A 26,207-nucleotide genomic window follows, 5' to 3' on the forward strand; every position below is an offset into this window, starting at 1 on the left:
AGAGAAAAATGCTTTCAGGGCCTCCACCACCCCCAGATGGCTAGGCTCAGACCCAGGGCCACTGCTCCACCTCCAATTTTCTGCCTTGCATTATGTTTAGGCTGCTCCCTTCCCTGCAGCCTCCAGGTTAGGTTCCTCTTTCCTAAGCTGGAGTGAAGTAGGGAGGCTCACTCGGGGTGCTGGCTTGAGCTCAGCATGGTGGCGGTTACATGGCATATCCTGGAGCAGTGTGGTGTAATGGAAAGAGCCCATGCTTTCAAGTCAGACCCATCTGGGGCTGAATCCCAGGCCTGATATTTACTAGTGGTGGGTCTTGGGCCAGTCACAGACATGCTGGGCTTCCTCCGGCTCCAGCTCATCTGTAGAAACAGTGACTATTCCTGCTTGGAAAGAGCCTCTGAAAGATTAACTGGACCCAGGTATGTGAGTGCCTAGCTTTGAGCCTAGGACACAGAGGACAAGCAGGAACTATGAATGACTCTTCACCTTCTTCTAATTGGGTTCAGCCTAAAAATGCTTCAACCATGGCAGAGCTAGCCATGAACCATAACCTCTCACCCCATTTTTACATCAGTCATCACCAAATACCCTTTAAGCCCCAAGAACCCTGCCTGTTGCCACGCCCACACTCACCTACCTTCTACATTGCTCTACTCCACCCCATGGCGTTTCAGGAAGAAAATTAAGAAAATATAGATGGGCAGATGTGGCCTCAAGTTCTTTTTTTATTTTTTATTTTTCCCAAGATGGAGTCTCGCTCTGTTACCCAGGCTGGAGTGCAATGGCATGATCTCGGCTCACTGCAACCTCCGCCTCCTGGGTTCAGGCAATTCTCCTGCCTCAGCCTCCTGAGTAGCTGGGATTACAGGTGCCGGCCACCACGTCCAGCTAATTTTTGTATTATTAGTAGAGATGGGGTTTCACCATGTTGGCCAGGTGGTCTTGGACTCCTGACCTTGTGATCCACCCGCCTTGGCCTCTCACAGTGCTGAGATTACAGGAGTGAGCCACCACACCTGGCCTCAAGTTCTTGATTCTGAGCTTTCTGGATACCAACTCACCTGGGTCAATTCCCATTCCTCGTCCTTGGGGACCTGGCTATTCTTGCCAGTGAAGTGGCAGCTCCCAAGGCCCAGGGCACCCTTGCTGACATGTAGACACAGCTGTTTTGCGATGTTGTGGCGAAGGTCCCTCTGAGTTGTGTACTCAAAGTACTGGAAATCAAGACAAGAGAAGCAGGGGGAGAGTTTGCCCCCAGCCTTCCAAAGCCACCTGCCCTGAGCTGTCAACCATGCATGGTCTCCTGGGGAGGAGAGTGAATGTGAGGCCATGCCAAGACTTTACTCATTTATGTGCTGCCTTCAGGATTGTTACCATATCAGGGTTATACTGGAATTACATATATATATAATTCTTTTTTATGAGATGGGGTCTTTCTGTGTTGCCCAAGCTGGTCTCAAACTCCTGAGCTCAAGTGATCCTCCCACCTTGGCCTCCCAAAGTGCTGGGATTACAGGTGTGAGCCACTGTGCCCAACCGATATATTTTCTTTCTCTCTCGCTTTTTTTTTTTTTTTTTTTTTTTGAGGCAGGGTCTTGCTCTGTTGCTTAGGCTAAGAGTGTGGCAGCATGATCATAGCTCACTGCAACCTTGAATTCCTTTGTTCAAGTGATCCTCCCACATCAGCTTCCTGAGTAGCTGAGACTGCAGGGGTGTGGCACCATACCTGGCTAATGTTTTAAAAATTTTTTATAGAGACAGGGTGTCTTGCTATATTGCCCAGACAGGTCTCAAACTCTTAGGCTCAAGTGATCCACCTGCCTCACCCTCCCAAAGTGCTGGGATTACAGATGTGAGCTATTGTGCCTAATCACATTTCCTTTAAATTAGATTAAAATTAAATTTAACTTAGCCTCATTTTCAGTAACATCGGTGAAATCATGTGATATGCTTGTTCTATTTTTGCTAATAAATTACTATTAAAATAAAAAATGTTCTTCAGTGTACCACCAGAAATCATCTTGCAGGCCAGTGGTACAGGAAACTGCTCTAGAATGACTGTCTTCACCTGTATATGCCAGCGGGCTTGTTCAGCGGCCCACACCACTCCTTTCCCCACTCCGGCTCTGTTTTTAGTGCCTCTCTCTTACTAGTGCTGGGCACCTAGTTTTGGGGTCACTGCAAGGTGGTAGGATCAGAGTGGTAGCTTCTGGGCAGAAGATGCATTGAAGATAGAAGTTGAGTGTAGGTGATGGGATGTGCTCGAAAATTTTCCACCCTCACCCCTAAATATCCCCCAGCAGCTAGCCTTCTTCAGCAAGCCTCCTCTGATGAACAACCCTCCCTCCCATCCCCTCCTCACACCCAGCACCAATGCCTCGTTCTCTCTGGATGTCCCTTATTCAGACCTTGTGTGTGTTATGCCTTCTCCTCCAACTGGAAGCTTCCTGAGGGCAGGGATCATATCTCCTCCCTCCCAGTCCTCAGGAAAGGACTCTTTAGGGTAGAGAAGGGGAGCTGGTGAGGAGAGGAAATGCTCCGGAGATGGGTGGGCTGCATACCTGGTTGCCGCCAAGGCCGTGGCAAGAGTACATGATGAGGGGCTTCCCCCCACGGTTGTTCTCACCCACATCCAGGCATTGGTTGGTGCCGAGGTTCTTGATCTGCAGAAGGGTGAGCAGAGAGGGGAAGCAGGATGACACAGTCAGGAGGTTCCTCCTGTGTGGTATGGGGCCCCACCGGAACAAATTCCAGTCAACTGCAACAAATTTGCATGGCTGGATTTCCCCTGTCATTTCTCTCCTCTGTGCATTAACCCACATGCCTGGAGCTAACAGCAAAGTGAGCTGCAGAGCCCCAGAGGCTGGAAAGGGCAGGACTGAACCCCTCTGTGGGGCAGGCAGGGAACCTCCCACGCAGGCAGGTTGGTTCTCAAGACTTACGGCACCATAGAAAGTGGGTGTCAGGTCAGGAACAAACATCTCTGGGTAGACGTTGTGCAGATACCAGGAAAAGCTGTGACAGTGCAGTTGTTCCCTCAGCTGCAGTCGTTCCGAAATGTCACCGAAGGATTTCTGTCAACCAAGCCAGCCCCCTAAGGATCAGTTCCACCAGTTGTTTGTTTTTTTTAAGAGGGAGTCTCACTCTGTCACCCAGGCTGGAGTGCAGTGGCGCGATCTCGGCTCACTGCAACCTTCCCCTCCTGGGGTCAAGTGATTCACCTGCCTCAGCCTCCCGAGTAGCTGGGACTACAGTCACACGCCACCATGCCCGGTTAATTTTTTTATTTTTAGTAGAGATGGGGTTTCACCATGTTGGCCAGACTGGTCTCAAACCCCTAAACTTAGATGATCTGCCCGCCTCAGCCTCCCAAAGTGCTGGGATTACAGGCGTGAGCCACCACACCCAGCCAGTTCCACCAGTCTTTGACCTTTCTGTCTGGACTGAAGTAGTGCAGATAGTATAAAGCAACTGGGACTACTGTCTCTCATGTTCATTCCCACTCAGGACCTGTTGAAGCTACTGTCCCAGCCTCACATCCAATCCCAAACACCCCGCCTTAGCTCTGGAGTCCCCTGCTTATTGGTCCATCTCTTGTGACTCCCCAGACAATTATGTCCCACTCTCCAATGCCGAGGCTCTCAGAGTCATTCCTCCTGTAGGAGGCTCTTCCCCTAAATCTCTTTTCCCTCCCTTCCCCTCTGAAGGGATGCAGAGACTCTATGCGTAGGGACAACATTCTCTAGCTTTCAAAAACTATGTGCCCTGTGGCCTTCTCCTGGGCTCTAGCTCACAGGGCCCTGAGGGTGAAGGGAGGCACCAGATGGTAGAGATGAGGTGGGCCCCAGCCATTAGGCCCATGAACAGGGTCTGGGGGCCATACTTCTCTTCATCTAAACCTCTCTGAGGACCATTTTTTCTCACCTCTTGGGCCATCTTTGCTGCCTGCAGATTTCTCCTATAGAAAATCTTCTTGTAGCTGTCCATCCAGACCTCCGCCAGGCGCACTTGATTGCGAGCAATGACACTAGTACCCTTGGGGAAGGTGTGGGGGCTCTTGGTCCGGAACACATGGCCTACGACAGAGCAGGGGATGATCTCCAGCTGGCCCCCACACTGCCATACCTGATGTAAGAGGAGACAGGACGAGGCCTTCAGCGGGCTAGGTGGGACAGTGTCCCCACAAGCAGCTCTATTCTATTCCCAGGGCACCAGATCCCAGGTCCAAGAACTTGGGCAAATGCTGCTCTCTCTCCCTGGAAAAAAGGAGACTGACCAGGCTTCTTCCTAGGCCATGACTACACAATCTCAGGCTTTCTGATGTTGGTTCACTCTGACTTAAGCACAGAGAGACTGCAGGGTCCTGTGTTTACCAGGGCCCACTTTAGGGAAAAGCCTGCTGGTTAATTTTTGTTCCCTATGCCTGTATACCTACTCTGAGCTCTGATCACTTGGCTTTTTGACCTGGAAATGTGAGTTTATCAGCTCGCTCAGGTGATAAAAACCAGAGCATCAGTGTGTTAATTAATAGCAAGGATAGTTGGCTGCTAGGTGGCCAGTGGTAGTCACCTGGGCCCTTAGCACACTGGCTGCCTAGGAGGGTGAACAGAGGTCAGAGGCTCACGGAGGAGCCTAGGATTGGGCTGCTGGGAGTTGGAGTGACTGGCAGGTGACCCTTTTCTATGCTGGTGGGCTGGCTGAAGACATCCCTTCCACTGGTTTCTCTCTTGGGTTTTAGATGGGAAGGTATGTTGTTATTCAGTTTAGTGTGGGAGCAACAGAAATACATCATCATTATAGTAACAGCAGGCATCCATTATGTGCTTAATACTCATCAGGCACCGTGAGAGGTGACTTCATAAATGAACTCATCTACTTACTAATTAGTTTTCCATGGCATGGAGATTTGTGTAGGTTTCATGGAGAGGCAATCCTTTCTTCCTGACCTAATCCTGATTTGCCTAATTCCTGGAATCTCTCAGGGTTCTGGGGTCCACCAGAGTTAGGGCCACCATCTTCTCTAACTGTTATGAAGGGCTTGTTGAGCATAGGGAGGGAAACTTCAAAGGTTACCAGGGCATATGTCCTTTGAACTGGGAAGGGGAGCCTGATTTTTCCAGAAAAAGGATGATGACTGGTTACTGATCTGTTTTTTTTTTTTTTTCTAGCCCTAGTTGTGAACATACTAACCTGTTTCTATCTTTACCCTAACCCTTTCCCACAGACATCGCTAAAGAGTCCCCAGTCTCCAGATGTCCAGTCCTCATTACCCCTATTATTCCTTCCCTCCGAGAAGTTGTGCCTAGTAGTTTATTTTGAGCTGTCCAAGCTGATTGCCCAAGCCCTACTGCCATGGACACGGGGAGCAGAAGAGGCAGAGCCACATTGGGAAGTAGCTACCCTTTCCAGTTCAGTTCCAGATGGGATGTCCCTGATGCCACCACTGCCTGAGAAATATTTCTCAAGCTGTGCCCTGGGATGTTGTGGTTCCCCCCGAAGCCCTCTTCACTCTCACCCGGAAGGACATTTCCACGTTCTCCCCTCCCCAGATCTCCATCTGATTATCATAGGTACCGATGTGCTCAAAGTAGGACTTGGAGATGGAGAAGAGGCCACCAGCAAACGTCGGGGATCTGGAGAGACAGAGGGAGAAGCATGTGCATCTTCTGGGAGAGCAGGAGCGGAGCCTGGCGGGGAAAGCTGTTTGTGGACTCCCCTCCTAACCTACCTCCCCCTCCTATCCTCTTTCTCAGGATGTGCAGCCCCTCATTCACTAACTCACTCATCATTTAGCTTTTACTATGTCCTCTTCCCCTTCTAGGACCAGGTCAAGGAAATATGTAATTATCCTCTAAAAGGCACTCATTGATTCGTTCAACCTAGGATGCACGTAACACTGGCCACCAGGGCCCGTGCTACATGATGGACACACAGAACAGAGAAAGATCCCATTCCCCCAGAGCTCAATCTAGTCACAGAGGTTAAAGCTATCATTAGTTACTTTTTGGCAGCAAAGTGCCTGGAGCCTAGGAGATACTCAACTTTCAGAAGCTGTGTGAAATTGTTTTTGAACATAGGCAGGATTCAAACCATGAATTAATGAATGAATGAATATTATCAGGTGGGCTGACTCCATTCTGTTTCAGGGGCTCTGCCCTTCAGGGACTATTAAGCCATAGTTTTAGTAGGTGCCTATCCCTGGTGATTTATACTGCATGAGAAACTGTAGATTTAGGGAGAAGTTGCCAGTTGCTTTTAACAGAGAAAGCTGATAAGCGGTGCTCTGGGAAACAGTGGAAAGTCAGGTGAGATCAAGCTCAATTTGGGCTATAGGGAACATTTAGAAGGTTATAAAAAGATTCTGGCTTTTAGACACAGGCAGGGAGGTGTGGACTCAAGATGAGATAAATTGACAAAAACATCTAATTCCTAGAGTTTAGATAGCAGGTTGCTTCTAAGAGGGACTGGGCTAAGCGTTAGGGTATCCAAGCGGACCCGGGGAAGTATACGCAAGATGGAATGGGGAGTGGGGGCCGGGGAGACAGGGCAGGAGCACAATCATCAGCTGTTGGCTTCTGTGTCTGGGCCAGCCCGGCATGGGTAGGGCTTTGCTGCCCTCAGTGGGTGGCTTCATGTGGTACAACCAAGCAGAAAGATACGGAAACCCCTGTAACCCCAGAACCTATCCAGGTGCCTTACACACAGCTGGGGCTCAATCACTGTTCATTCCGCTGATCCATCGAGGTGACTGCCCAGGAACACGACCCTGGTGTTACCCTGTGGTTGCTCTTGTCTCTCCAAAGTTGGCTCCTGCAGCCACTTTCTGGAAGGAATTTCAGTTGGGAAACCCTCATGCTCAGGCTGGCTTCCTATCACTTTGGAAGAGGCTTCGGCCTCTCCCAGGGTTCTTAAACCAGCCCAAGTAGCACCCTGAGAAGCTCAGAGTGTGCTGGAGCTGCAGAGCAGCACCTGGAAGCCAACCTGCTTCCTCTCCCACAGGCCCTGAGTCTTGTCTTTGAGAGGCCTCCCAGACTGAGAAGTCACTGATGGATTAGTTATGAGGACAAACCCTGCATGGGAAGCTTCACTGTAAATTCACGACCACAGGCAACCTCTAGTAAACACCCTGTATGTCCTGGCCTACCCCTAGGATCCTCTGACTCTCCTCTTAGGCTGTGGTTGGTTTGAGATGGGAGGCCAGGAGGGGACCGTCAGCAGTCCTCCTGGGGTGGGGGCGCTACGTGAAGAGCCTCAGCAAGCCATGCATGCTACCAGGGCATGTGGGCCAAGGAGCATATTCATTCCTCAAACACTGGAGCTTTGTCTTCCAGTTGTATGGCCCTTGGACATTGAAGCCTGCGACGTCAGTGATGGGTGGGGGCCAGGTACCCTCTTTCTGACTGTGCCGCTGCGTGCCTGGTCACTGGCGTGGGGGTGGGGATCTGTTGCTGTGCACACCAAACAAAAGGCAGCTATGAAACAAGCATTGGGTCAGTGAGAAGTTCAAATTTCTTTTCTCTCTTTTGCCTTTTTCTTTCCTTCTCTCCTAGTGGAGACAGAGCAGCTGGCTGTTCAGGATCTGTGGGATTTCTCCCTGTGGCATTCACCTGAGTTCCTTTCTACTGGGACTCTGAGCAGGTTTTTTTTTTTTTTTTCTTTTTCTTTTTCTTTTTTAAGAGATGGGCTCAAGCAGTTCACCTAATCCACCTCAGCCTCTCATCTAGCTGGGATTACAGGTATGGGCCACTGTGCCTGGCATGGACAGCATTTTTTTTTTTTTTTTTTTTTTGAGACGGAGTCTTGCTCTGTCGCCCCGGCTGGAGTGCAGTGGCCGGATCTCAGCTCACTGCAAGCTCCGCCTCCCGGGTTTACGCCATTCTCCTGCCTCAGCCTCCCGAGTAGCGGGGACTACAGGCGCCCGCCACCTCGCCCGGCTAGTTTTTTGTGTTTTTAGTAGAGACGGGGTTTCACCGTATTAGCCAGGATGGTCTCGATCTCCTGACCTCGTGATCCGCCCGTCTCGGCCTCCCAAAGTGCTGGGATTACAGGCTTGAGCCACCGCGCCCGGCTATGGACAGCATTTTTTAGGGTTCTGGGCACATGGAGAGGAAGAAGCACTAATCCTTTCCTCCTTTCAAACCTTCCCTCTTATCTCTGGCTACTGTATCTCCAGCCTCTGCTTCCCTCCGTCCCGGATGTACGTTCAGTTGACCCTGGCCAGTCTAAGATAACAATGACACAAATAATCCCAAACCACTGGCTACACTAAAAGTCACTCCTCAACTCAGTTTGTCTGAGACAACTGTTAAAATAAACTTACAGTCTCCAATAACACCAACAGGCAGCCTGGAGAGGGGAGGACAGGGTGGGTGTAAGAGGGGAAGGTGAGCCCAGTGGGCATTAAACAGTGGGTTGACTTCCAACTGTCTACCCTGCCGCTCAGAGGCTGGCACATAAGAGCCTGTGGGCAAAATCTGGCTGCCTGTTTTTAGAAGCCTCTGGGGCAAAAAAATTGGTTATACATTTTTTAATGTTTGTAAAAAAAAATAAAAAATTAAGAAGAATATGCAGCAAACTATATGTGGCTGGCAAAGCCGAAAATATTTATCATCTGGCCCTTCACCAAAGAAGTTCAGGGCAACTGCTACAGACTTCATGCTGCAGAAAATATGTCTATTTTCTTTCATTATATTCTGAGTCTTTTCAAAGACAGTCTCCTGGGGGCACACAACACTCCCTCTTATGACAGTGACTATTCCATAATGGCCTCCATCACATCTCTTGCCCCATCTGCAAGCATGGGCCATGTCCTTTTATGTGTAGGGAGGAATAAACTAAAGAATGTAAAGCCCTTAGTTCAGTGCCTGGCACATGGTAAGTGGTGAATAAGAGCAAACTGTCATGGTGTGAGGCAGTGCAGTGCCACAGTTAGGGCCAGACAGGCCAGGAAAGGTGTCCTTGCTCCACTGTTGCTAGCTGCATGATCTTAGGTCAGTGTTGATCACTATGAGCCTTAGTATTCTCTCTATAAAGCTAATCATTGTACCTGCTTCATAGGGAGTGAGGATTAAACATAGTATGTCAAGTGCTTGATAGAGCACCTTACAAACGTTGATGTGAGATGGCACAGGTTCCTGGAACTGGGTAGAGCTGGGGCCAGGTTGGGGGCTCACCAGGCTGCGGTCCTTACTTGATGGGGTAGGTCTCATCCTTGCGCCTCTGCTTCTCATGTGGAGGAAGTGTTTCCCAGCCGAAGGTCAGGCTCCAGTCAAAGTTGCCTCGGCTGTGGACTCTGCCTCTCTGGACGGGCTTGGCGAACTCAAAAGTATTAAGGTCAATGGTGACGATGTCTGGGCTCACCACCACTGTCTTGTCCTCAGCGATTCGAGCCAGGAGGGGCTCCAGCCAGCCGTGGAAGCACTCACCTGCAGGCCCCAACCAGGAGGCAGCAATCAGGGTCCTGCCCACAGCTAAGCCCAAGCTGCATCCTGGGGGGAACACCCAGGAAGATAAGAGACCTTCCACCTACTCCCGGGTTACAGGCAGAGGAGGACAGCAAGCCTCACAGCTGCAAGGAGCACACAGAATTTCCTAAAACCCTCCTACCACCCCTCTACCCCCAAAGGCGGAGGCAGCGTTGACAGGGAGAACGGAGGTCTCTGGGGAGTAACATAGTCAACTCAGATGACCCAAAAGCACAGGGAGGCCCTGGATGGTATCTTCAGGGGTTCCAGCTGATCCATTGGCTCAGCCCTCCCGGCCCACGTGTGGATTTCAGAAGAGGGTGTTCCTCCTCCCAGGGGCATCTTCATGTCAAGCTTCAGCCCCAATTGTAGAAGAATAATCTCTTTCATTTGTCTAGCTCTTTGAGATTTTCACTGAGCTTCTGCATGTATTACTTCATTCGGCCCTCAGAGTAATAGTTCTGTTCAGTAAGGTTAGTATCCTCACTCCTATTTTACAAATGAGGAAACCGAGACTGTTAGTGGCAGGGACAGAATGCAAACCAAGAATTCTGACTCCAAGTCTAGAGCTTCCCCTATATATCAACACTCCTAGGGAAAAGATTTCACCCCCCACAACAGTGGGGAGGTGTTTTGGTCTTGGGCAAGAAGGAGGCCTTCCTGGCTCCATGTTGCCCTAGAAGAAAGCCCCAAACATGCCAGTTCTAAGTCATAACAGGAGGCCTCTCTGAAGGCCCAAGCTCAGAACAAGGTGCAGATGGGGAGTACAGGGGTGGATGAGTGTCTGAGGCCCCAGATCACACTTTCAGTGATTTTGGGGTCACCAGTTGTTTTAGGGCTTTGTTCTCTTGATGAAACATCCTTGGGATTGGGGTGAGAAAGGGGTAGAGGTAGCTGGAGTGGGTCCCAAGCCTCCTTTGCTCCCGGAACAGAGAACAGGAAGGGGCCTTGGAGAGGCTGCGGCCCTGGCTCATTGTAACAGGGAGGGAGCCTCCAGGTTACGCCCAGGCTGGTGCCCTCGTACTCACAGTGGGCATCCAGGAATGTGAGCACCTCCGCTTGTGCCACGCTGGCCCCCAGCAGCCGGGCAGTGATCAGCCCCTTCCGCTCCTCCTGCCGCACCACCTTCACCACCTGCAGCTGCTTCACGTACTGCTCCAGCTTCTCCTTTAGGTGTTCTGGAAGGGACAGTGTCATTGTGGCCAGTCCACCACTTTGTCATATACCCAATCCCCTGTGGGCACCAACCTAGGGGCTCTCAGGCCTCTAGCAGGCCTGAATTTTAAACCCCCAACACCCGCTGCACTGAACCATCCCACAGAAGCCGGAGCCGGGGAAGGAGGTTAACAGAGAAGATGGAGAGAGGAAGAACGAAGCCCTGCCTGCCTGTCTGTGATCAAACCTGCCTCACCAGGGCACTGGCTCTGTGGTGCTAGATCCTATGCCTGTTCACCTGGGCACCCTCTCTAATGTCAGGGACAGCACCTCAGAGTTGTGTTTCTGTGGTCACACATCAAGTACAAACTTTGTTGTTGTTGTTGTTGTTGAGACGGAGTCTCACTCTGTCACCCAGGCTGGAGTGCAATGGTGCGATCTTGGCTTAATGCAACCTCCACCTCCTGGGCTCAAGTAATTCTCCTGCCTCAGCCTCCTGAGTAGCTAGGACCACAGGTGCATGCAACCACGTCTGGCGAATTTTTATATTTTTAGTAGAGACAGCATTTCACCATGTTGGCCAGGCTGGTCTTGTACTCCTGGCCTCAAGTGATTCACCTACCTCGGCCTCCCAAAGTTCTGGGATTACAGGCATGAGCCACCATGCCTGGCCCAAGTACAGACTTCTGACAGAGGCTCTCAGATGCCTCCCTCAGTGTCTCCACCCTTTCAGCCACCATCTGCCAGAGCTGCGATTCCACAGCTCCATTGCACAGTTGTTTTCCAGTGTCCAGGATTCCCTGCCTTCCAGGCTCTTCACAGTAACGTCGATGGGTGGGCATACACAAATGGTGACTCCTTGCTTGCTGGATCAGCAGCGGGACATCTGACTCTAATCCCCTTTGTAACCTCCTCTGCAGATAGAATTCTTTAAGGTGAAAACATGCCCGGCAACTTTTTAATTACATTAAGAAAATACTTGCCCCAAGCACCTACCATGGACCAGGCACAGTGGCGAGCCCAGCCGGCTTGACCATTTGTCCTAAGGAACCACCACCCAGAAGCAAGGTCGACCAGGAAACAGGCGATTCCAGGGCAGGTGATCCATGATCTAACAGAGGTAGTGCTGGGGTGTGGGTCCCAAAGAAGGGTCAAATCTCCTGGATTTGAGGAGCAGGGAAAACTTTTTGAAGGTAAGATGTCTCTACTGAGACCTCCAACTCCTTTCAAAGAAGAGTTTATTTCATGGCCCTGTAATTTAGTCTGAAATCCTTAGAGCATTAATAATAGCTCTATTCTGACTGGGCACGGTGGCTCACTCCTGTAATCCCAGCACTTGGGAGGCCAAGGGAGATGGATCACTTGCACCAAGGAATTTGAGACCAGCCTGGCCAACATGGCAAGACCCTGCCGCTATTAAAAATACAAAATTAGGCTGGGTGCACTGGTTCATGGCTGTTATCCCAGCACTTCGGGAGGCCGAGGTGGGTAGATCACCTGAGGTTGGGAGTTCAAGACCAGCCTGACCAATATGGAGGAACCCCATCTCTACTGAAAATACAAAATTAGCTGGGTGTGGTGGCACATGCCTGTAATCCCAGCTACTTGGGAGGCTGAGGCAGATGAATCACTTGAACCTGGGAGGTGGAGGTTGCAGTGAGCCGAGATCGCACCATTGCACTCCAGCCTGGGCAACAAGAGCGAAACTCCGTCTCAAAAAAACAAAAACAAAAACAAACAAACAAAAATTAGCTGGGTGTGGTGGCACACACCTGTAAACCCAGCTACTTGGGAGGCTGAGGCAAGAGAACTGCTTGAACCCAGGAGGCGGAGGTTGCAGTGAGCTGAGATCATGCCACTGTACTCCAGCCTGAGTGACAGAGCAAGACTTGTCTCAAAACAAAAAACAAACCAAGAATAGCTCTATTCTGAAGCAGTTCATCTCAAATATACTGAATTCCAAACCTTACTATGTTTTACTAACTGCCATTTTGGTTTCTCTCTGCCACGGTTCTGTTCTGTGCAGAATGGAGAGCCTGTAGTTTCAGATGTGGGGGACAGATGTGACAATTCTGAGTGTGTCCTTTTCCTTTTGGACTGTGGGATCGGCCCAGAGCGTGGGCCTTGCTCTGAATGCAGCATTCTACAAATGGCAGGTCCTGAAATTAAGCAGTTGAGGGGGTTGCATGGAATTGATCTCCCACAAATGCATGCACACACGCACACGATAACCCAGCACTGAGCTGGAGTGTGTGCCTGTGCAGGTGAGGTCGGTGTCTTCATGGTGACTTCCTTATTTAATCTTCTCTATGATAGTTAACAACTCTGTGAAACAGGGAGTATTGTCCCCAGTGTTTATAGATGGGAAAAGTAAGACTCAAAGTGACTAGCCCAGGGTGGCAGAAGCACAAAGGGCAGCAGCAGGATCCCAGCCAGTCTGCATATGAGGACTCCTCACCTTCTCCCTCCAGGGGAAGTGAGGCCACGGACTTTTTTTTTTTTTTTTTATCCTGAAGCAGATTAAGATGAGAAGGCCAAGGACTTAATGTACCCAAGTTTCAAGGTGGTCTCTGCTTCCTCTCCCAGTCGTCCAAGGCCTTGCCATTTCCCTGTGTGTGAGATCCCAGGAGGGAAACGGAGAGAAAGAAGGGAGAGAAAGGGGTTTGTTGAAGCTGTTCTTTGGTCACTGCCCTGGAGAGTGGCACCTAGGAGAAGGGAAGTCTCTATAATTTGGAATTTCAGCTTTTTCCTTCTTTTTTTTTTAATGTTTCTTTTTTTTCTTTCTTTCTTTCTTCTTTTTTTGGAGACAGAGTCTCACTCTGTTGTTCAGGCTGGAGTGCAGTGGCACAATCTCGACTCACTGCAACATCCACCTCCTGGGTTCAAGCAATTATCCTACCTCAGCCTCCCGAGTAGCTGAGATTATAGGCACCTGCCACGATGCCCCGCTAATTTTTTGTATTTTTTGTGGAGACGGGGTTTCACCGTGTTGGCCAGGCTGGTCTTGAACTCTTGACCTCAAGTGATCTGCCCACCTTGGCCTTCCAAAGTGTTGGAATTACAGGTGTGAGCCACTATGCCCTGCTCACTTTTTCCTTCTTCAATCCTACTGGATAGACAGGTGATTCCGACATGGAGCTCATTTATGAATGGATTCTTCAGGCAGTCATCTGAGGAGGGGGCTGTATCTTACTTACTCTAGGAATGAGGCTTCTTATCTCTGGGGGCCAGGACCTCAGGAATCAAAATCAGCCTCATGCAGCAGCCTCAGCCCGCCACTCACTCCACAAACGTCTGCCAATGTGCTGCCAGGTGCCAGACGCTGTTCTGGGCAGGGAGGGGCCTGGTCTGGGTCCTGCCCTCTGAGACTCATAGTGCACCTGCAGCCTCAGGTACTGGCCCTGACAGGAAGGAGGGAGGAAGCCCAGGCTCCTCAGCATGGCTGCTGTTTCCCCGAGAGCTCGCCCAGTTCTGCGCACAGGAAGTTCACGGTAGTGGAGATAACCCAGGGACAAAACATCATAGGAAGTGGGTTTTGTGGTGAGAGACAGTGAAGCACTGAGCTGTGAACCTCAGGGGGGCCCCGAGCACTACAAAGCCCTTCTCCCATGCCTTCCTTCCAGTCTGGCGAGGCCAGACCCAGGGATTCTCAGCCCGAGAGGCTCCCAGTCTTTGGCCTCAAGCCCTTCTAGGGAGACAGCTCCCCTCAGCAATGCCCCTCATGCTACTCCTCCACCTGTCCCACCCCCAGACCTACTGGACAGACCCAGAACTGAGAAGACCGGAGCTGAGCATGGCTGCACCGGTGAGCCCAGCCACACTCTCATGTCCCCGTGGTGACAGCCTTCCAACTTAGGTTCAACACTCCAGCACCTCAACCAGCTTCAATCCTCACAACTCAAGTCCACAAGACCCCTGGGACCCCAACACAGACACTGCACTCAGTTCCATGATCTCAAATATCATCTATATGCAGATGACTCCTCGGGCTTCCTTCCTGACCTTGCCATCTTCACTTGGATGTGGAACAAAATGGAAAATTCAACATATGCCCAAAACGGGCTCTGGATTTCCCCCGCAAATCTGCACCCCCCAGTCTCCCTCATGTCAGTACACAGTGCCAGCATCCCTCCAGCTGCTCTAACCTGGGAGTCATGCTAGATTCCCCCCTGCTCTCCCCTTCCACAATCAGCACATCCGCAGGTACTGCCAGCGCTCTCTCTCATCCCCACAGTCACTCCAGCAATCATGTCTGAACTGCTCTCCTCTTCTATACCAGTCTCCTCAATCTATTCTTGACACGGCAGCTACTGTGAGAAGCAGAATTCTCTCTCAAAATCATCAATCAGATCATGTCACTACAGCGGCTTCAAATTGTACTTAAATCCATGGTGTTTCCTTATGGAAAGGTATGATGGTTCCTTAAAAAAAACTAAAGATAGAATTACCATATGATCCAGCAGTTCCACTTTTGGACATATACCCTGAAGAACGGAAAGCAGGGGCTTGGATATTTGCATGCCAGTGTCACAGCAGCATTAGTCACATAGCCAAAGGCGGAAACAGCCTCAGTGTCCATCAGCGAATGAATGGACAAACAAAATGTGGTGTATACATACAATAGAATATTATTCAGCCTTAAAAAGTAAATTCTGGGCTGGGCTTGGTGGCTCACGCCTGTAATCTCAGCACTTTGGGAGGCCAAGGTGGGCGGATCACCTGAGGTTGGGAGCTCGAGACCAGCCTGGCCAACATGGAGAAACCCCGTCTCTACTAAAAATTCAAAATGAGCCAGCACACGCCTGTAATCCCAGCTACTTGGGAGACTGAGGCAGGAGAATTACTTGAACCCAGGAGGTGGAGGTTGCGGTGAGCTGAGATCGCGCCATTGCACTCCAGCCTGGGCAACAAGAGTGAAACTCCATCTCAAAAAAATAAAAAATAAAGTAAATTCTGACAGATGTTACAACATGGATGAATCTTGAAGGCATTATGCTAAGTAAAATAAGCCAGTCACAAAAGGACAAATACTGTATGATTCCACTTACGATAATCAAATCCATAGAGACAGAAAGTAGAATGGTGGTTGCCAGGGGTTGCTGGGAGGGCAGTGTGGAGAATTCATGTTTAATAGGTACAGAGTTTCAGTTTGGGATGACAAAAAGCAGGTTCTGAGCTGGGTGTCGTGACTCACGCTTGTAATCCTAGCACTTTGGGAGGCTGGGAGTTCAAGACATGCCTGGTCAACATGGTGAGACCCCATCTCATTAAAAAAGGAAAAAAAAAGTTCTGGGGATGGGTAGTGGTGATGGTTGCACAATAACGTGAATGCATTTAAAATCAATAAACTGGACTTAAAACAGTGAACGTGATACATTTTATGTCATGTACCTTTTACTACATACACACACGAAAAATCCAAACACTGCCCGTGACTTAGAGTTCTCACAATTTGGTCCCGCTAGCCTTTTAAAAAATTATTATTATTATGATTATGATTATTATTTGAGATGGAGTTTTGCTCTTGTTGCCCAGGCTGGAGCACAATGGTGTGACCTGAGCTCACTGCAACCTCCACCTCCTGGGTTCAAGCAATTCTCCTGCCACAGCCTTCTGAGTAGCTGGGATTACAGGTGCCCATCACCATGCCTGGCTGATTTTTGTATTTTTAGTAGAGAGGGGGTTTCCTCATGTTGGCCAGGCTGGTCTCAAACTCCTGACATCAAGTGATTTGCCTGCCTCAGCCTCTCAAAGTGCTGGAATTACAGGCGTGAGCCATGGGCTTACATCCACTCCACCAGCACTCTTTCTTCTCCCTGGCTTACTTTGTTTAAGCCACACTGCCTTCTTTTTGCCTCATTAACAAGTCAAGCCTCAGGCCTCTGTGTTGGCTGCTCCCTGTACTAAGAGTAGCCTTTCCTGGCAAAAAGAGCTCCCTAATTACTCACTCACTAGCCCGTTGCCCTGCATTCTTTTCTTTTTTCCCCTCTAATTTAGGTAAGCTGGTGGAGTGTGCCAGACAGGGAGGGAACCCTGGCTGCTGACTTAGCCACTCAGGAATGAAGTTTATGCCCTGGTTCTGACTCAGAGGTGGGGAAGAAAAAGCCCCCGAGCTCGGCACGGGGTCTCCTCCCCCATGGTATCAAATGCCCTCAGACTCACTCTCAGAGGGCTGCTGCTGGGTGCCTGGAGTGGAGGACAGAGAGAGGGGACATTGTATTTCGGCAAAGACAGTCCTGTTTGTGTGTGTGTGTAATGAGAGCTGGTTAATCTGATCAAACAGTCAAACGTGTAGGAAATTTTATCCCACTGTGGATGGCAGAGATTTCTGACCATGGATCTGAGTTTTTTTTTTTTCCTTCTCCTTTCCTCACTGAACTGAATGTTGCTTAAAGTATCTCTAGCGTCTGAAAGCCCTCTGGGTAGGGTTGTTTATCTTAGGGTCCACAAATTCCCTGGAATTAAATGCAAAAATGTGGCTGTTGCATATTGTTGTGGGCAGTGGTGCACTATTCTAGGGATTTTAACAGATTCTCAAAGGATGCCAGGACCCAGAAAAACAAGAATAACTAGCTTAGGTTTTTCAGGCAGGTGATTGTTTTGTTTCTGTTTTTGAGACAGAGTGTTACTCTGTCACCCATGCTGAGTATAGTGACATGATCAGGGCTCACCACAACCTCGACCTCCTGAGTTCAGGTGAGCCTCCCACCTCAGCCTCTCGACTAGCTGGGACCACAGGCACATACCACCATGCCCACCTAATTTTTTATTTTTTTGTAGAGACAGGGTCTTACTATGTTGCCCAGGCTGGTCTTGAACTCCTGGGCTCAAGTGACTTTCCCACCTCAGCCTCCCAAAGTGCTGGGCTTACAGGTGTGAGCCAGTGTGCCCTGACCATGCAGATGATTTAGAGATGCTGGAATTGGCCTTAGGAGAGAATTGGCCTTAGAAGAGAATACAGGGCAACAAGTCCAGGACAGCCAGAGAGGAGGTGAACATTGTGTATGGTGGCCTGCTAGGGGCAGGCGCTCTGGAGGGGCTACTGGGGCTATTGCCAACTCTGCCCTACTGAACACAGGCTGCTCTGCCTGTTAGATGCTGCCTGTGCCAGCCTGGCATTATGTCACTTATCTAGCTAGTTAGACAAGTTGCCTACCTGGGCACTTGTAGCTCATGGACTCACAAAATTTGGGGTGATAGGTTAATAGTTTAGAACCCCCATGCCCAAGGCTATGGGAGCCTACCTCTTGCATCAGTGTGACCTGGATGTGAGACACGAAGTCAAAGGAGATCACTTTGGAACTTTAAGGCTTAATGAGTGCCCTATTGGATTTTGGACTTGCATGGGTCCTGTAGCCCCTTTGTTCTGGCCAATTTCTCCCATTTCAAATGGGTGTATTTACATAATGCCTGTGCTTCCATTGTATCTAGGAAGTGACTAACTTGCTTTCGATTTTACAGGCTCATAGGGAAAGGGACTTGTCTTGTCTCAGACGAGACTTTGGACTTGGACTTTTGGGTTAATGCTGGAATGAGCTAAGACTTTGGGGTGACTGTTGGAAAGGCATGATTGTGTTTTGAAATGTGAGGACATGAGATTTGGGAGGGGCTAGTGGTGAAATGATATGGTTTGGCTGTGTCCCCACCCAAATCTCATCTTGAATTGTAGATCCCGTAATCCCCACATGTGATAGAAGGGACCCAGTGGGAGATAATTGATTCATGGGGCAGTTTCCACCATGCTATCCTTGTTTTTTTTATTTTTATTTTTTTTTTATTTTTTTTTATTTTTTTTTGAGACGGAGTCTGGCTCTGTCGCCCAGGCTGGAGTGCAGTGGCCAGATCTCAGCTCACTGCAAGCTCCGCCTCCCGAGTTCATGCCATTCTCCTGCCTCAGCCTCCCGAGTAGCTGGGACTACAGGCGCCCGCCACCTCGCCCGGCTAGTTTTTTTGTAGTTTTAGTAGAGACGGGGTTTCACCGTGTTAGCCAGGATGGTCTCGATCTTCTGACCTCGTGATCCGCCCGTCTCGGCCTCCCAAAGTGCTGGGATTACAGGCTTGAGCCACCGCGCCCGGCCGCTATCCTTGTGATAGTAAGTTTTCATGAGATCTGATGGTTTTATAAGGGGCTTCCCCTTTTGCTTGGCTCTCATTCTTCTCTCTCCTGACGCCTCATGAAAAGGACATATTTGCTTCCCCTTCTGCCATGATTCTAAGTTTCCTGAGGTCTCCCCAGCCCTGCAGAACTGTGAGTTAATTAAACCTCTTTCCTTTATAAACTACCCAGTCTTGGGTATGTTCTTATAGCAGTGTGAGAATGGACTAATACACTCCAGTACAAGGGATTCAGGTGAAAGAGCTTCCAAAGGATGGGTAGCATAGGGTTAGGAGGAGAAAGATAATGAAAGAACCTGGTTTGAGAGGAAGGATCACTAATATGCTTGCTTCCATTCCATACAACCTTTCCATGTCTATAAAGATTCCCTAGAGACCACTGCCACGCTCCTCCCATCTCTGCCAAACTCTTCACCCTTCCCTTTCCAGAAGCCTAATCTATACATTCCTTATCCACCAAACCCTGTCATTGCATCCCTGATACTTGCTTGCCTTTATTTATTTATTTATTTATTTTTAGAGACTGGGTCTCACTCTGTTGCCCAGGCTGGAGTGCAGTGGTGTAGTCAAAGTTCACTGCAGTCTCAAACTCCTGGGCTCAAGCAATCCTTCCACCTCAACCTTCCACGTAGCTGGGACCACAGGCACATGCCACTGTGCGCAGCTAACTTTTCTATTTTTTGTAGAGATGGGGTCTTGCTACAGTGTCCAGGCTGGTCTTGAACTCCTGATCTCAAGCAATCCTCCTGCCACGGCCTCCCAAAGTTCTGGGTTTATAGGCATGAGCTACTGTGCTTGGCCTATTTTACTTTATTTGTATCTCTTTTAGAGACAAGGTCTCACTCTGTCATCCATGCTGGGGTGCAATGGTGCAATCACAGCTCACTGCAGCCTCGACTTCCTGGGCTCAAGTGATCTTCCCACCTCAGCCTCCCAAGTAGCTGGGACCACAGGCATATACCACCATGCCTCCTAATTTTTCATTTTTATAGAGATGGGATTTTGTTATGTTGCCCGGGCTGGTCTGGCCTTGCTTTATAAGTGCTGCCAAGTATCTGTCTTCCCTGGGAAGATGTGAGCTCCCTGAAGAAATGAACTCAACAGGGCTCATGCTCAGCCCTCCCTTCCACTGCCTTCCACAGCCCTAGTCCTCTTTTCAGCAACACCCCTAACCTAGAGGCAGGAGGGAGGCTAGGGGAGGACAAGGACAGGAAGCAGCTCTACTGGAGTGGCCCTAGCATTTACACTGGAAAGTGTGGAGTCAGTTCCTGCCCACACTATTGGGAGTTTGAGCACAGGAGGTCAACCTGGGGGAGCCCCAGATACCACATGCCTCCTGCAAGGAGGACTCAGCTTCTGGAGAGTCTCAGCCTAACGGTGCCTCAGTCCCACAGCCCTTCCTAGTTCCGGCCCCATCATTTCCTACTCTCAAGTGAGTGTAAGAACTTCCTCTTCAGACTCTGAGTCCTCTGCCTCTCTTCCTGCCAATTATCCTCCTCCAAAGCTGACATCCTTCTGAAACAGGGTCACAATCCAGATGAAGCACTTTCAACGACTCCTTCTTACTTTCTAAATAAATGCTTTTAGCATGACATGAATGTCAATTCAACTTTTTTTCTTTTTTTTTTTGAGACAGGGTCGTGCTCTGTCTCAGCCTCCCAAGTAGCTGGGACTAAAGGCACATGCCACCATGCTCGGCTAATTTTTGTAATGTTTATAGAGACAAGGTCTTGACATGTTGCCCAGGCTGTCTCGAACCCCTGGGCTCAAGTGATCCACCCGCCTCGGCCTCCCAAAGTGCTGGGATTACAGGGGTGAGCCACTGTCCCTGCCCAATTTAACATCTTTTAAGTCTTATTTCCTATAACAAACCTAAGCTTCAGCCACACCAGATCTCTTTAACAAACACATCCATGTCTCTAAGACTGTGCTTATGCCATTCTCTTGCGGGAATGTCCTTCATCCACTCTTCTCTCCTAGACACTCATCCTTTAAGGCCCAGCTCCAATCTGGCCTCCATTCAGACCAGCCTTAGCCACACCAGGCAGAAATGGAACCTCCTGGCTACATACTCCATGGTGCATTGCTCCTGTACCATGAATAAAATGGAACGCATGCTTGTGACACTCTTACTTGGTGCCAGCCATTCTGTGGCACATGAATCTCATTTATGGCCTATCTCAGATCCCTCCCCCACCACGTAAGGGACTCAACTGCTCTTTTTTTTTTGAGACGGAGTCTCGCTCTCGGTTCACTGCAACCTCTGCCTCCTGGGTTCAAGCGATTCTCCTGCCTCAGCCTCCCAAGTAGTTGGGATTACAGGCTTGCACTGCCACACCTGGCTAATTTTTGTATTTTTAGTAGACACAGGTTTTCACCATGTTGGCCAGGCTGTCTCGAACTCCTGACCTTAAGCAATCTGCCCACTTCGGCCTCCCAGAGTGCTAGGATTACCGACGTGAACCACCACGCCCAGCCCTTTTTTTGTTTTGTGTTTTTGAGATGGAGTCTCACTCTGTCGCTCAGGTAGGAAAGCAGTAGTGCCATCTTGGCTCACTGCAGCCTATGCCTCTTGGGTTCAGGTGATTCTCGTGCCTCAGCCTCCCGAGTAGCTGGGACTACAGGCGCACACCACCACACCCGGCTAATTGTTTTTTGTATTTTGGGGTTTTACCACGTTGGCCAGGCTGGTCTCAAACTCCTGACCTCAAGTGATCTGCCCGCTTCAGCCTCCCAAAGTGCTGAAATTACAGGTTTGAGCCACCATGCCCGGTCTGCCCCCATTTTTTGAAGAGGAAACAGGTTCAGGGAGATCAAATGCTTGTCCAAGGTCACAGAGCTAAGAAGGGTCAGAGCTGGGATTTGAATTCCTGGGTGTTGGACTCTGCAGTCCATGCCTTTTCACACCTGTTACAGGTGCATTACTGCACAGCACTGTGGCTAGTGTTGTAAGAGGCTTCTGGCCGGGCGCAGTGGCTCACGCCTGTAATCTCAGCACTTTGGGAGGCCAAGGCAGGCAGATCATCTGAGTTCGGGAGTTCAAGACCAACCTAACCAACATGGAGAAACCCCATCTCTATTAAAAATATAAAATTAGCCAGGCGTGGTGGCACATGCCTGTAATCCCAGCTACTCGGGAGGCTGAGGCAGGAGAATCGCTTGAACCTGGGAGGCGGAGGTTGTGGTGAGCCGAGATTGCACCATTGTACTCCAGCCTGGGCAACAAGAGCAAAACTCCATCTCAAAAAAAAAAAAAAAAAAAAAAAAAAAAGAGGCTTCTGACCCATGGGGGCTTTTAGTATTTTCATGGCAGGGTCTGTCTCTTTTGTCATGGCATCCCCTCTGCCTGGGTCAGAGGCAGGCACACAGTACTCAGTAGATGTTTGTGGAATTGAAGACTGAAAGTTTCGTGAGGCCCCACTTATCTATCAACAGCTATGGCACAAAGGGCTGGTTGGGGAGTCTTCAAGAGCAGAAGAGTGGCCCAGCAGGTAGGAAACAGAGGTGAAGCCCTGTCCCTACCCTCTGCCCTGGCTCTCCCAGCATTTCTGAGTTAGAGTTGGCCTTGGCAGTGTTCAGGGAAGGAGTCTTGAAGCCAGAGCTGAAAAGCTCTTGGAGCTCTTTGGCTGAGGCATGAAGGAAGCATGGTCTACCTGCCCCTACCTGACTTCTTCCTGCTCCTGGCCTTTAAAATGAGCTGTAACGCCAGGCAACAGGCTCTGAGGTGGTGCCTGCTCCCTTGAAAGGACCTGTCCTCCTCCTTTGAGTGCCCAGGGGAGACCCCGGCCCCCTCCTCTGGGCCCCTCCAGCCTCACCCTCAGTGCTGGCATCATCCACCAATATGATCTCTTTGAGCAAGATGGCAGGGGTGGTGTGTAGGACGCTGTACACCGTACGCAGCAGCGTGGACCAGGCCTCATTGTGGAACACAATGATGACGCTGGTGGTGGCCAGTGGGGGGCAGCGCCGGAACTTCTGGTCCACACACCTGGAAGTATGAAAGTACGGACAAAGTTCTCCTGGTCCCTGGGAGTGCCAGGTGTGGGGAGCGCCCCGTCCAGAGATTCCCCCAGACTATCCTCCACTCCTCTGAACCACAGCCTACATTCTCTGTAGCAGGTGGAAACAGCTGCTCCCTGTTCCTGTCTCCCCCGCTATGTGCCACCCACCCTGAGCCTCTGCACAGGTTCTAGCCAAACCACTCCAAAATCCATCCCCACAGAGCTGGCTCAGTGCCCCAGCTGTGATGCTGAGGCTCCTCCACCCTCTTCCCTCATCTGCTGTCTGCTCTCAGGCTAGGAGTTCCCAGGGCTGGCTCTCTTCCTCCGTAATACGTGAACTGCATAAAATGTAATCCAATGCAGAGGTCCCAGAGGGGTAGGTAATAAAGGCCAAATTTGACATCTGAGAAAAGTGACTATGATTTCCATACTCAATGAGAAGAAAAGCCTCTTCCCTTTACAGCGTACAGTTCCTCTCTAATCCATTTTCTCATTAACTCCCTGTGATCTGACACCACCATCACAAACAGTCAATTTCCTGAGACCTTTCTTCCATCCTTATCCTCTCCAGCCACTCTGTGGCACTTGGCCACGCTGCTACCTTCTTGACACTCCATCTCAGGGTGGGGGTGGGAAGGTGTGAATCCTGGATCTCAAGGAATCATGTGACCTCACACCCTTTCCTTGACCTCCTCTGCTGGTCAGAGGATTTCTTGGGGACCCTCCAGAGAGATTCCCCAGCTTCCTCCACTGGCTGTTGTCACACCTAGTGCTCTTCTCTCTCTCTTTTTTGAGGCAGAGTCTTGTTCTGTCGCCCAGGCTGGAGTGCAGTGGTATGATCTTAGCTCCCTGCAACCTCCACCTCCCAGGTTCAAGCAATTCTCGTCCTTTAGCCTCCCAAGTAGCTGGGATTACAGGCACCCACTACAATGCCAGGCTAACTTTTTAGTATTTTTAGTAGAGACAGGCTTTCACCATGTTGGCCAGGCTGGTCTTGAACTCCTGGCCTCAAGTGATCCGCCTGCCTTCGCCTCCCATAGTGCTGGGATTATAGGCATGAGCCACTGCGCCTGGCCCCAGTGCCCTTCTCTGCTGAGGAATTCCTGATAGCTTCAAGTGGCCCCTTGTTCTAGAACTATAATACTTGGCTCAAGTCTCAAGAACCTCAGGTTCACAGCCCTAAAGACTCATGAATCTGGGGATGAGGGCTGCCATTTGAGAGAAGGCCAAATAGGGTATAACACTTGAGCTGGAAAAGACAAAGGCTAAGTGGGGAAGACACACTGTCTTTAACTTGAGGATCATGGGAATGCAGCCATGGGGGCGTTAGAGGGAGGGGGCTGCCACTCAAAGATCTAAGTGATATCTCATTGTGCAAGATTGAGGCTATAAACAACTTAAAATAAAGGTTGGAATCAATTCGCGGCCTTGCGGACCTTCACTGGAGGAAACCAGGTGTTAGGATATTCCTGACCACCAGGGCTGCTGTTAAGAAATGCTCCTGCTCCAAACAGCTCAGCGTTCGAGTCCCACAGTCTCTGGGGCAGTCCTCAGTAGAGGATAAAGCTACTGAAGCCACCGCTTGGTAGCAGGTCTCCCCAGTCACCCCGGGTCAGGTCCTGGTGCCAGGCTGAGTTCCTTCTTCTGCATCATCTCACTTTCATGATTGCATTTCACTCTTACAGGTCTCCTTGGACCTCTGGCCTGACCATAATACCCTTGAACCACAACGCCTGGGATCAGCATAGTTGTTCTGGGAAAGAAGTGAGGCACAGAGGAGATCCTTGCCCATATTATAAAATTCCCTTCAACTCTTTCTCTGGCCCTTGACCTGTGGCCCTGGCCATACCAGTCACACCTTTAGCAAAGCCCTGGTCTCCCCACAAGGACTCTGGGCGCTACTTACTCAGGTGGTCGGGTGTCTGGCCCTAGGGACCTCTGCAGGGAGATCCGGTCGCTGGCAAAGGCATTGAAGCAGTGCTTCTTATAGCCTTCTTCCTTTTCCTGGGTCTCTAGGGGGGTCCACTTGCTCTTCTGAAATGCTTTTCCATCTGCCCCAGGGGCATTGGGATCCTGTGGTGGCCGTTCCCAGAAGGGCTTTAGTTCAGCTGGGGTATAGAACCCAGGGAGGCAGGACTGGTTTATGGAGAACAGAGTCGGCTGGGCTTCTGGAGCCCTGATTTGGAGTTTGGGCATTGAATCTCTAAGGTTGTTCATGGCCTCCAGCATGATGTCCAGCACGTGATCCTTCCGGCTCACCAGGGACTTCAGCCACGGCTTCTCTGTGGCCTCCTCCCTGTTGCTTACATCCCTATGCAGGAGGAAGAGGAAGAACACAAAGGTGCAGCCCACTATGGCCAGGCGCAGGGGTGTGTGGTGTCTGCGGAGGAGCCTCATCCTCCAGAACCAAGAGGGACCCCAGCTGTGTCAGCTCCGAGTCCTGAGCCCAACCCTGGAAATAGCTTGATACGTTGTGGTGGCCACAAGCTGGGGCCTCAGCCTGAGAAAGGAGGGGACGAGAGAGAGAAGTGAGTCAAGACAGAGTAAGGAGGGAGTCAGGCGCTTGGGGTTCGAGGCCAGGCTCTGTTGCTGAGTGGTGGCATCACCTTACTAGCCACAACTTTCCCGTATCTGCATTTCCTTCATCCGTAAAATGAGAAGACTGGAGGCAGTGTTTCTTTCCTGCCCTAAGATCCTAATATGCATGGATCTAGAGTCACTGGAACACTGAAACACTACATGAGATTTAATCGTTAAACTCATGAGATTTAATCATTATAACTGCTTTGGGAAACAACTTGGTATTATCAAGAAAAATTTAAAATGAACACAGCCTGGGCCAGCAATTCCACTCCTTGTTTCATATCCCAGACAAACTCTGGTACATGCAAACCAAGAGGTCTGTACAAGAACATTTAAGCCAACACTGACTAAAATGGCAACAAACTGGTAAAACCTTTAAGTCCACCAGCAGAATGAATAAATAAAGTACAAAATACCCATACCACGCAGTGCTCTACGGTGATGACCAAGAATGAACCACTTCTCTGTGCAACAATGTGGATGTGTTGTTGGGTGAAAAAAGCAAGTGACAAAATGATACGTACAGTATGATTCCACTTATAGAAAATGTAAAAACATGCTAAAATTAAACAATATCTTGTTCATGAATACAAATATGTGATAAAGCTATAAAGAAAGCTAAAGAAGACCAGCCTGGCCAACATGATGAAACCCTGTCTCTACTAAAAATGCAAAAATTAGCCGGGGCGTGGTAGCGCATGTCTGTAATCCCAGCTACTAGGGAGGCTGAGGCAGGAGAATCACTTGAACCCAGGAGGCAGAAGTTGCAGTAGGCTGGGATCATGCCACTGCACTCCAGCTTGGGCAACAGAGCAAGACTCCGTTCCCCCCTAAAAAAAAGAAAGCGAAAGAAATGATATAACCAATTTCTGAAGATGAAGAAAAAGGT

At 49.9% G+C, this 26,207-nt stretch overlaps 1 protein-coding gene across 3 annotated transcripts in view; it reads right to left on the reverse strand.

Moving 5' to 3' along the window:
* Positions 1 to 26,207, reverse strand: part of GALNT6 (polypeptide N-acetylgalactosaminyltransferase 6) — a 43,209-nt gene that overhangs the window by 5,480 nt on the left and 11,522 nt on the right. For all 3 annotated transcript variants that reach the window (XM_008003281.3, XM_008003280.3, XM_008003278.3), the window contains 9 exons: positions 24,642 to 25,235; positions 22,550 to 22,722; positions 10,493 to 10,642; positions 9,191 to 9,425; positions 5,516 to 5,633; positions 3,925 to 4,125; positions 2,943 to 3,074; positions 2,562 to 2,663; positions 1,062 to 1,214 (listed from right to left, as the gene is read on the reverse strand). In XM_008003281.3, the coding sequence (XP_008001472.3) occupies positions 1,062 to 1,214; positions 2,562 to 2,663; positions 2,943 to 3,074; positions 3,925 to 4,125; positions 5,516 to 5,633; positions 9,191 to 9,425; positions 10,493 to 10,642; positions 22,550 to 22,722; positions 24,642 to 25,132 (1,755 nt within the window). In that variant the 5' untranslated portion in view covers positions 25,133 to 25,235. The remainder of the gene's footprint in view (positions 1 to 1,061; positions 1,215 to 2,561; positions 2,664 to 2,942; positions 3,075 to 3,924; positions 4,126 to 5,515; positions 5,634 to 9,190; positions 9,426 to 10,492; positions 10,643 to 22,549; positions 22,723 to 24,641; positions 25,236 to 26,207) is intronic.

Source organism: Chlorocebus sabaeus, chromosome 11 (genome assembly GCF_047675955.1).
Source record: "Chlorocebus sabaeus isolate Y175 chromosome 11, mChlSab1.0.hap1, whole genome shotgun sequence".
Lineage (NCBI taxonomy): Eukaryota > Metazoa > Chordata > Mammalia > Primates > Cercopithecidae > Chlorocebus > Chlorocebus sabaeus.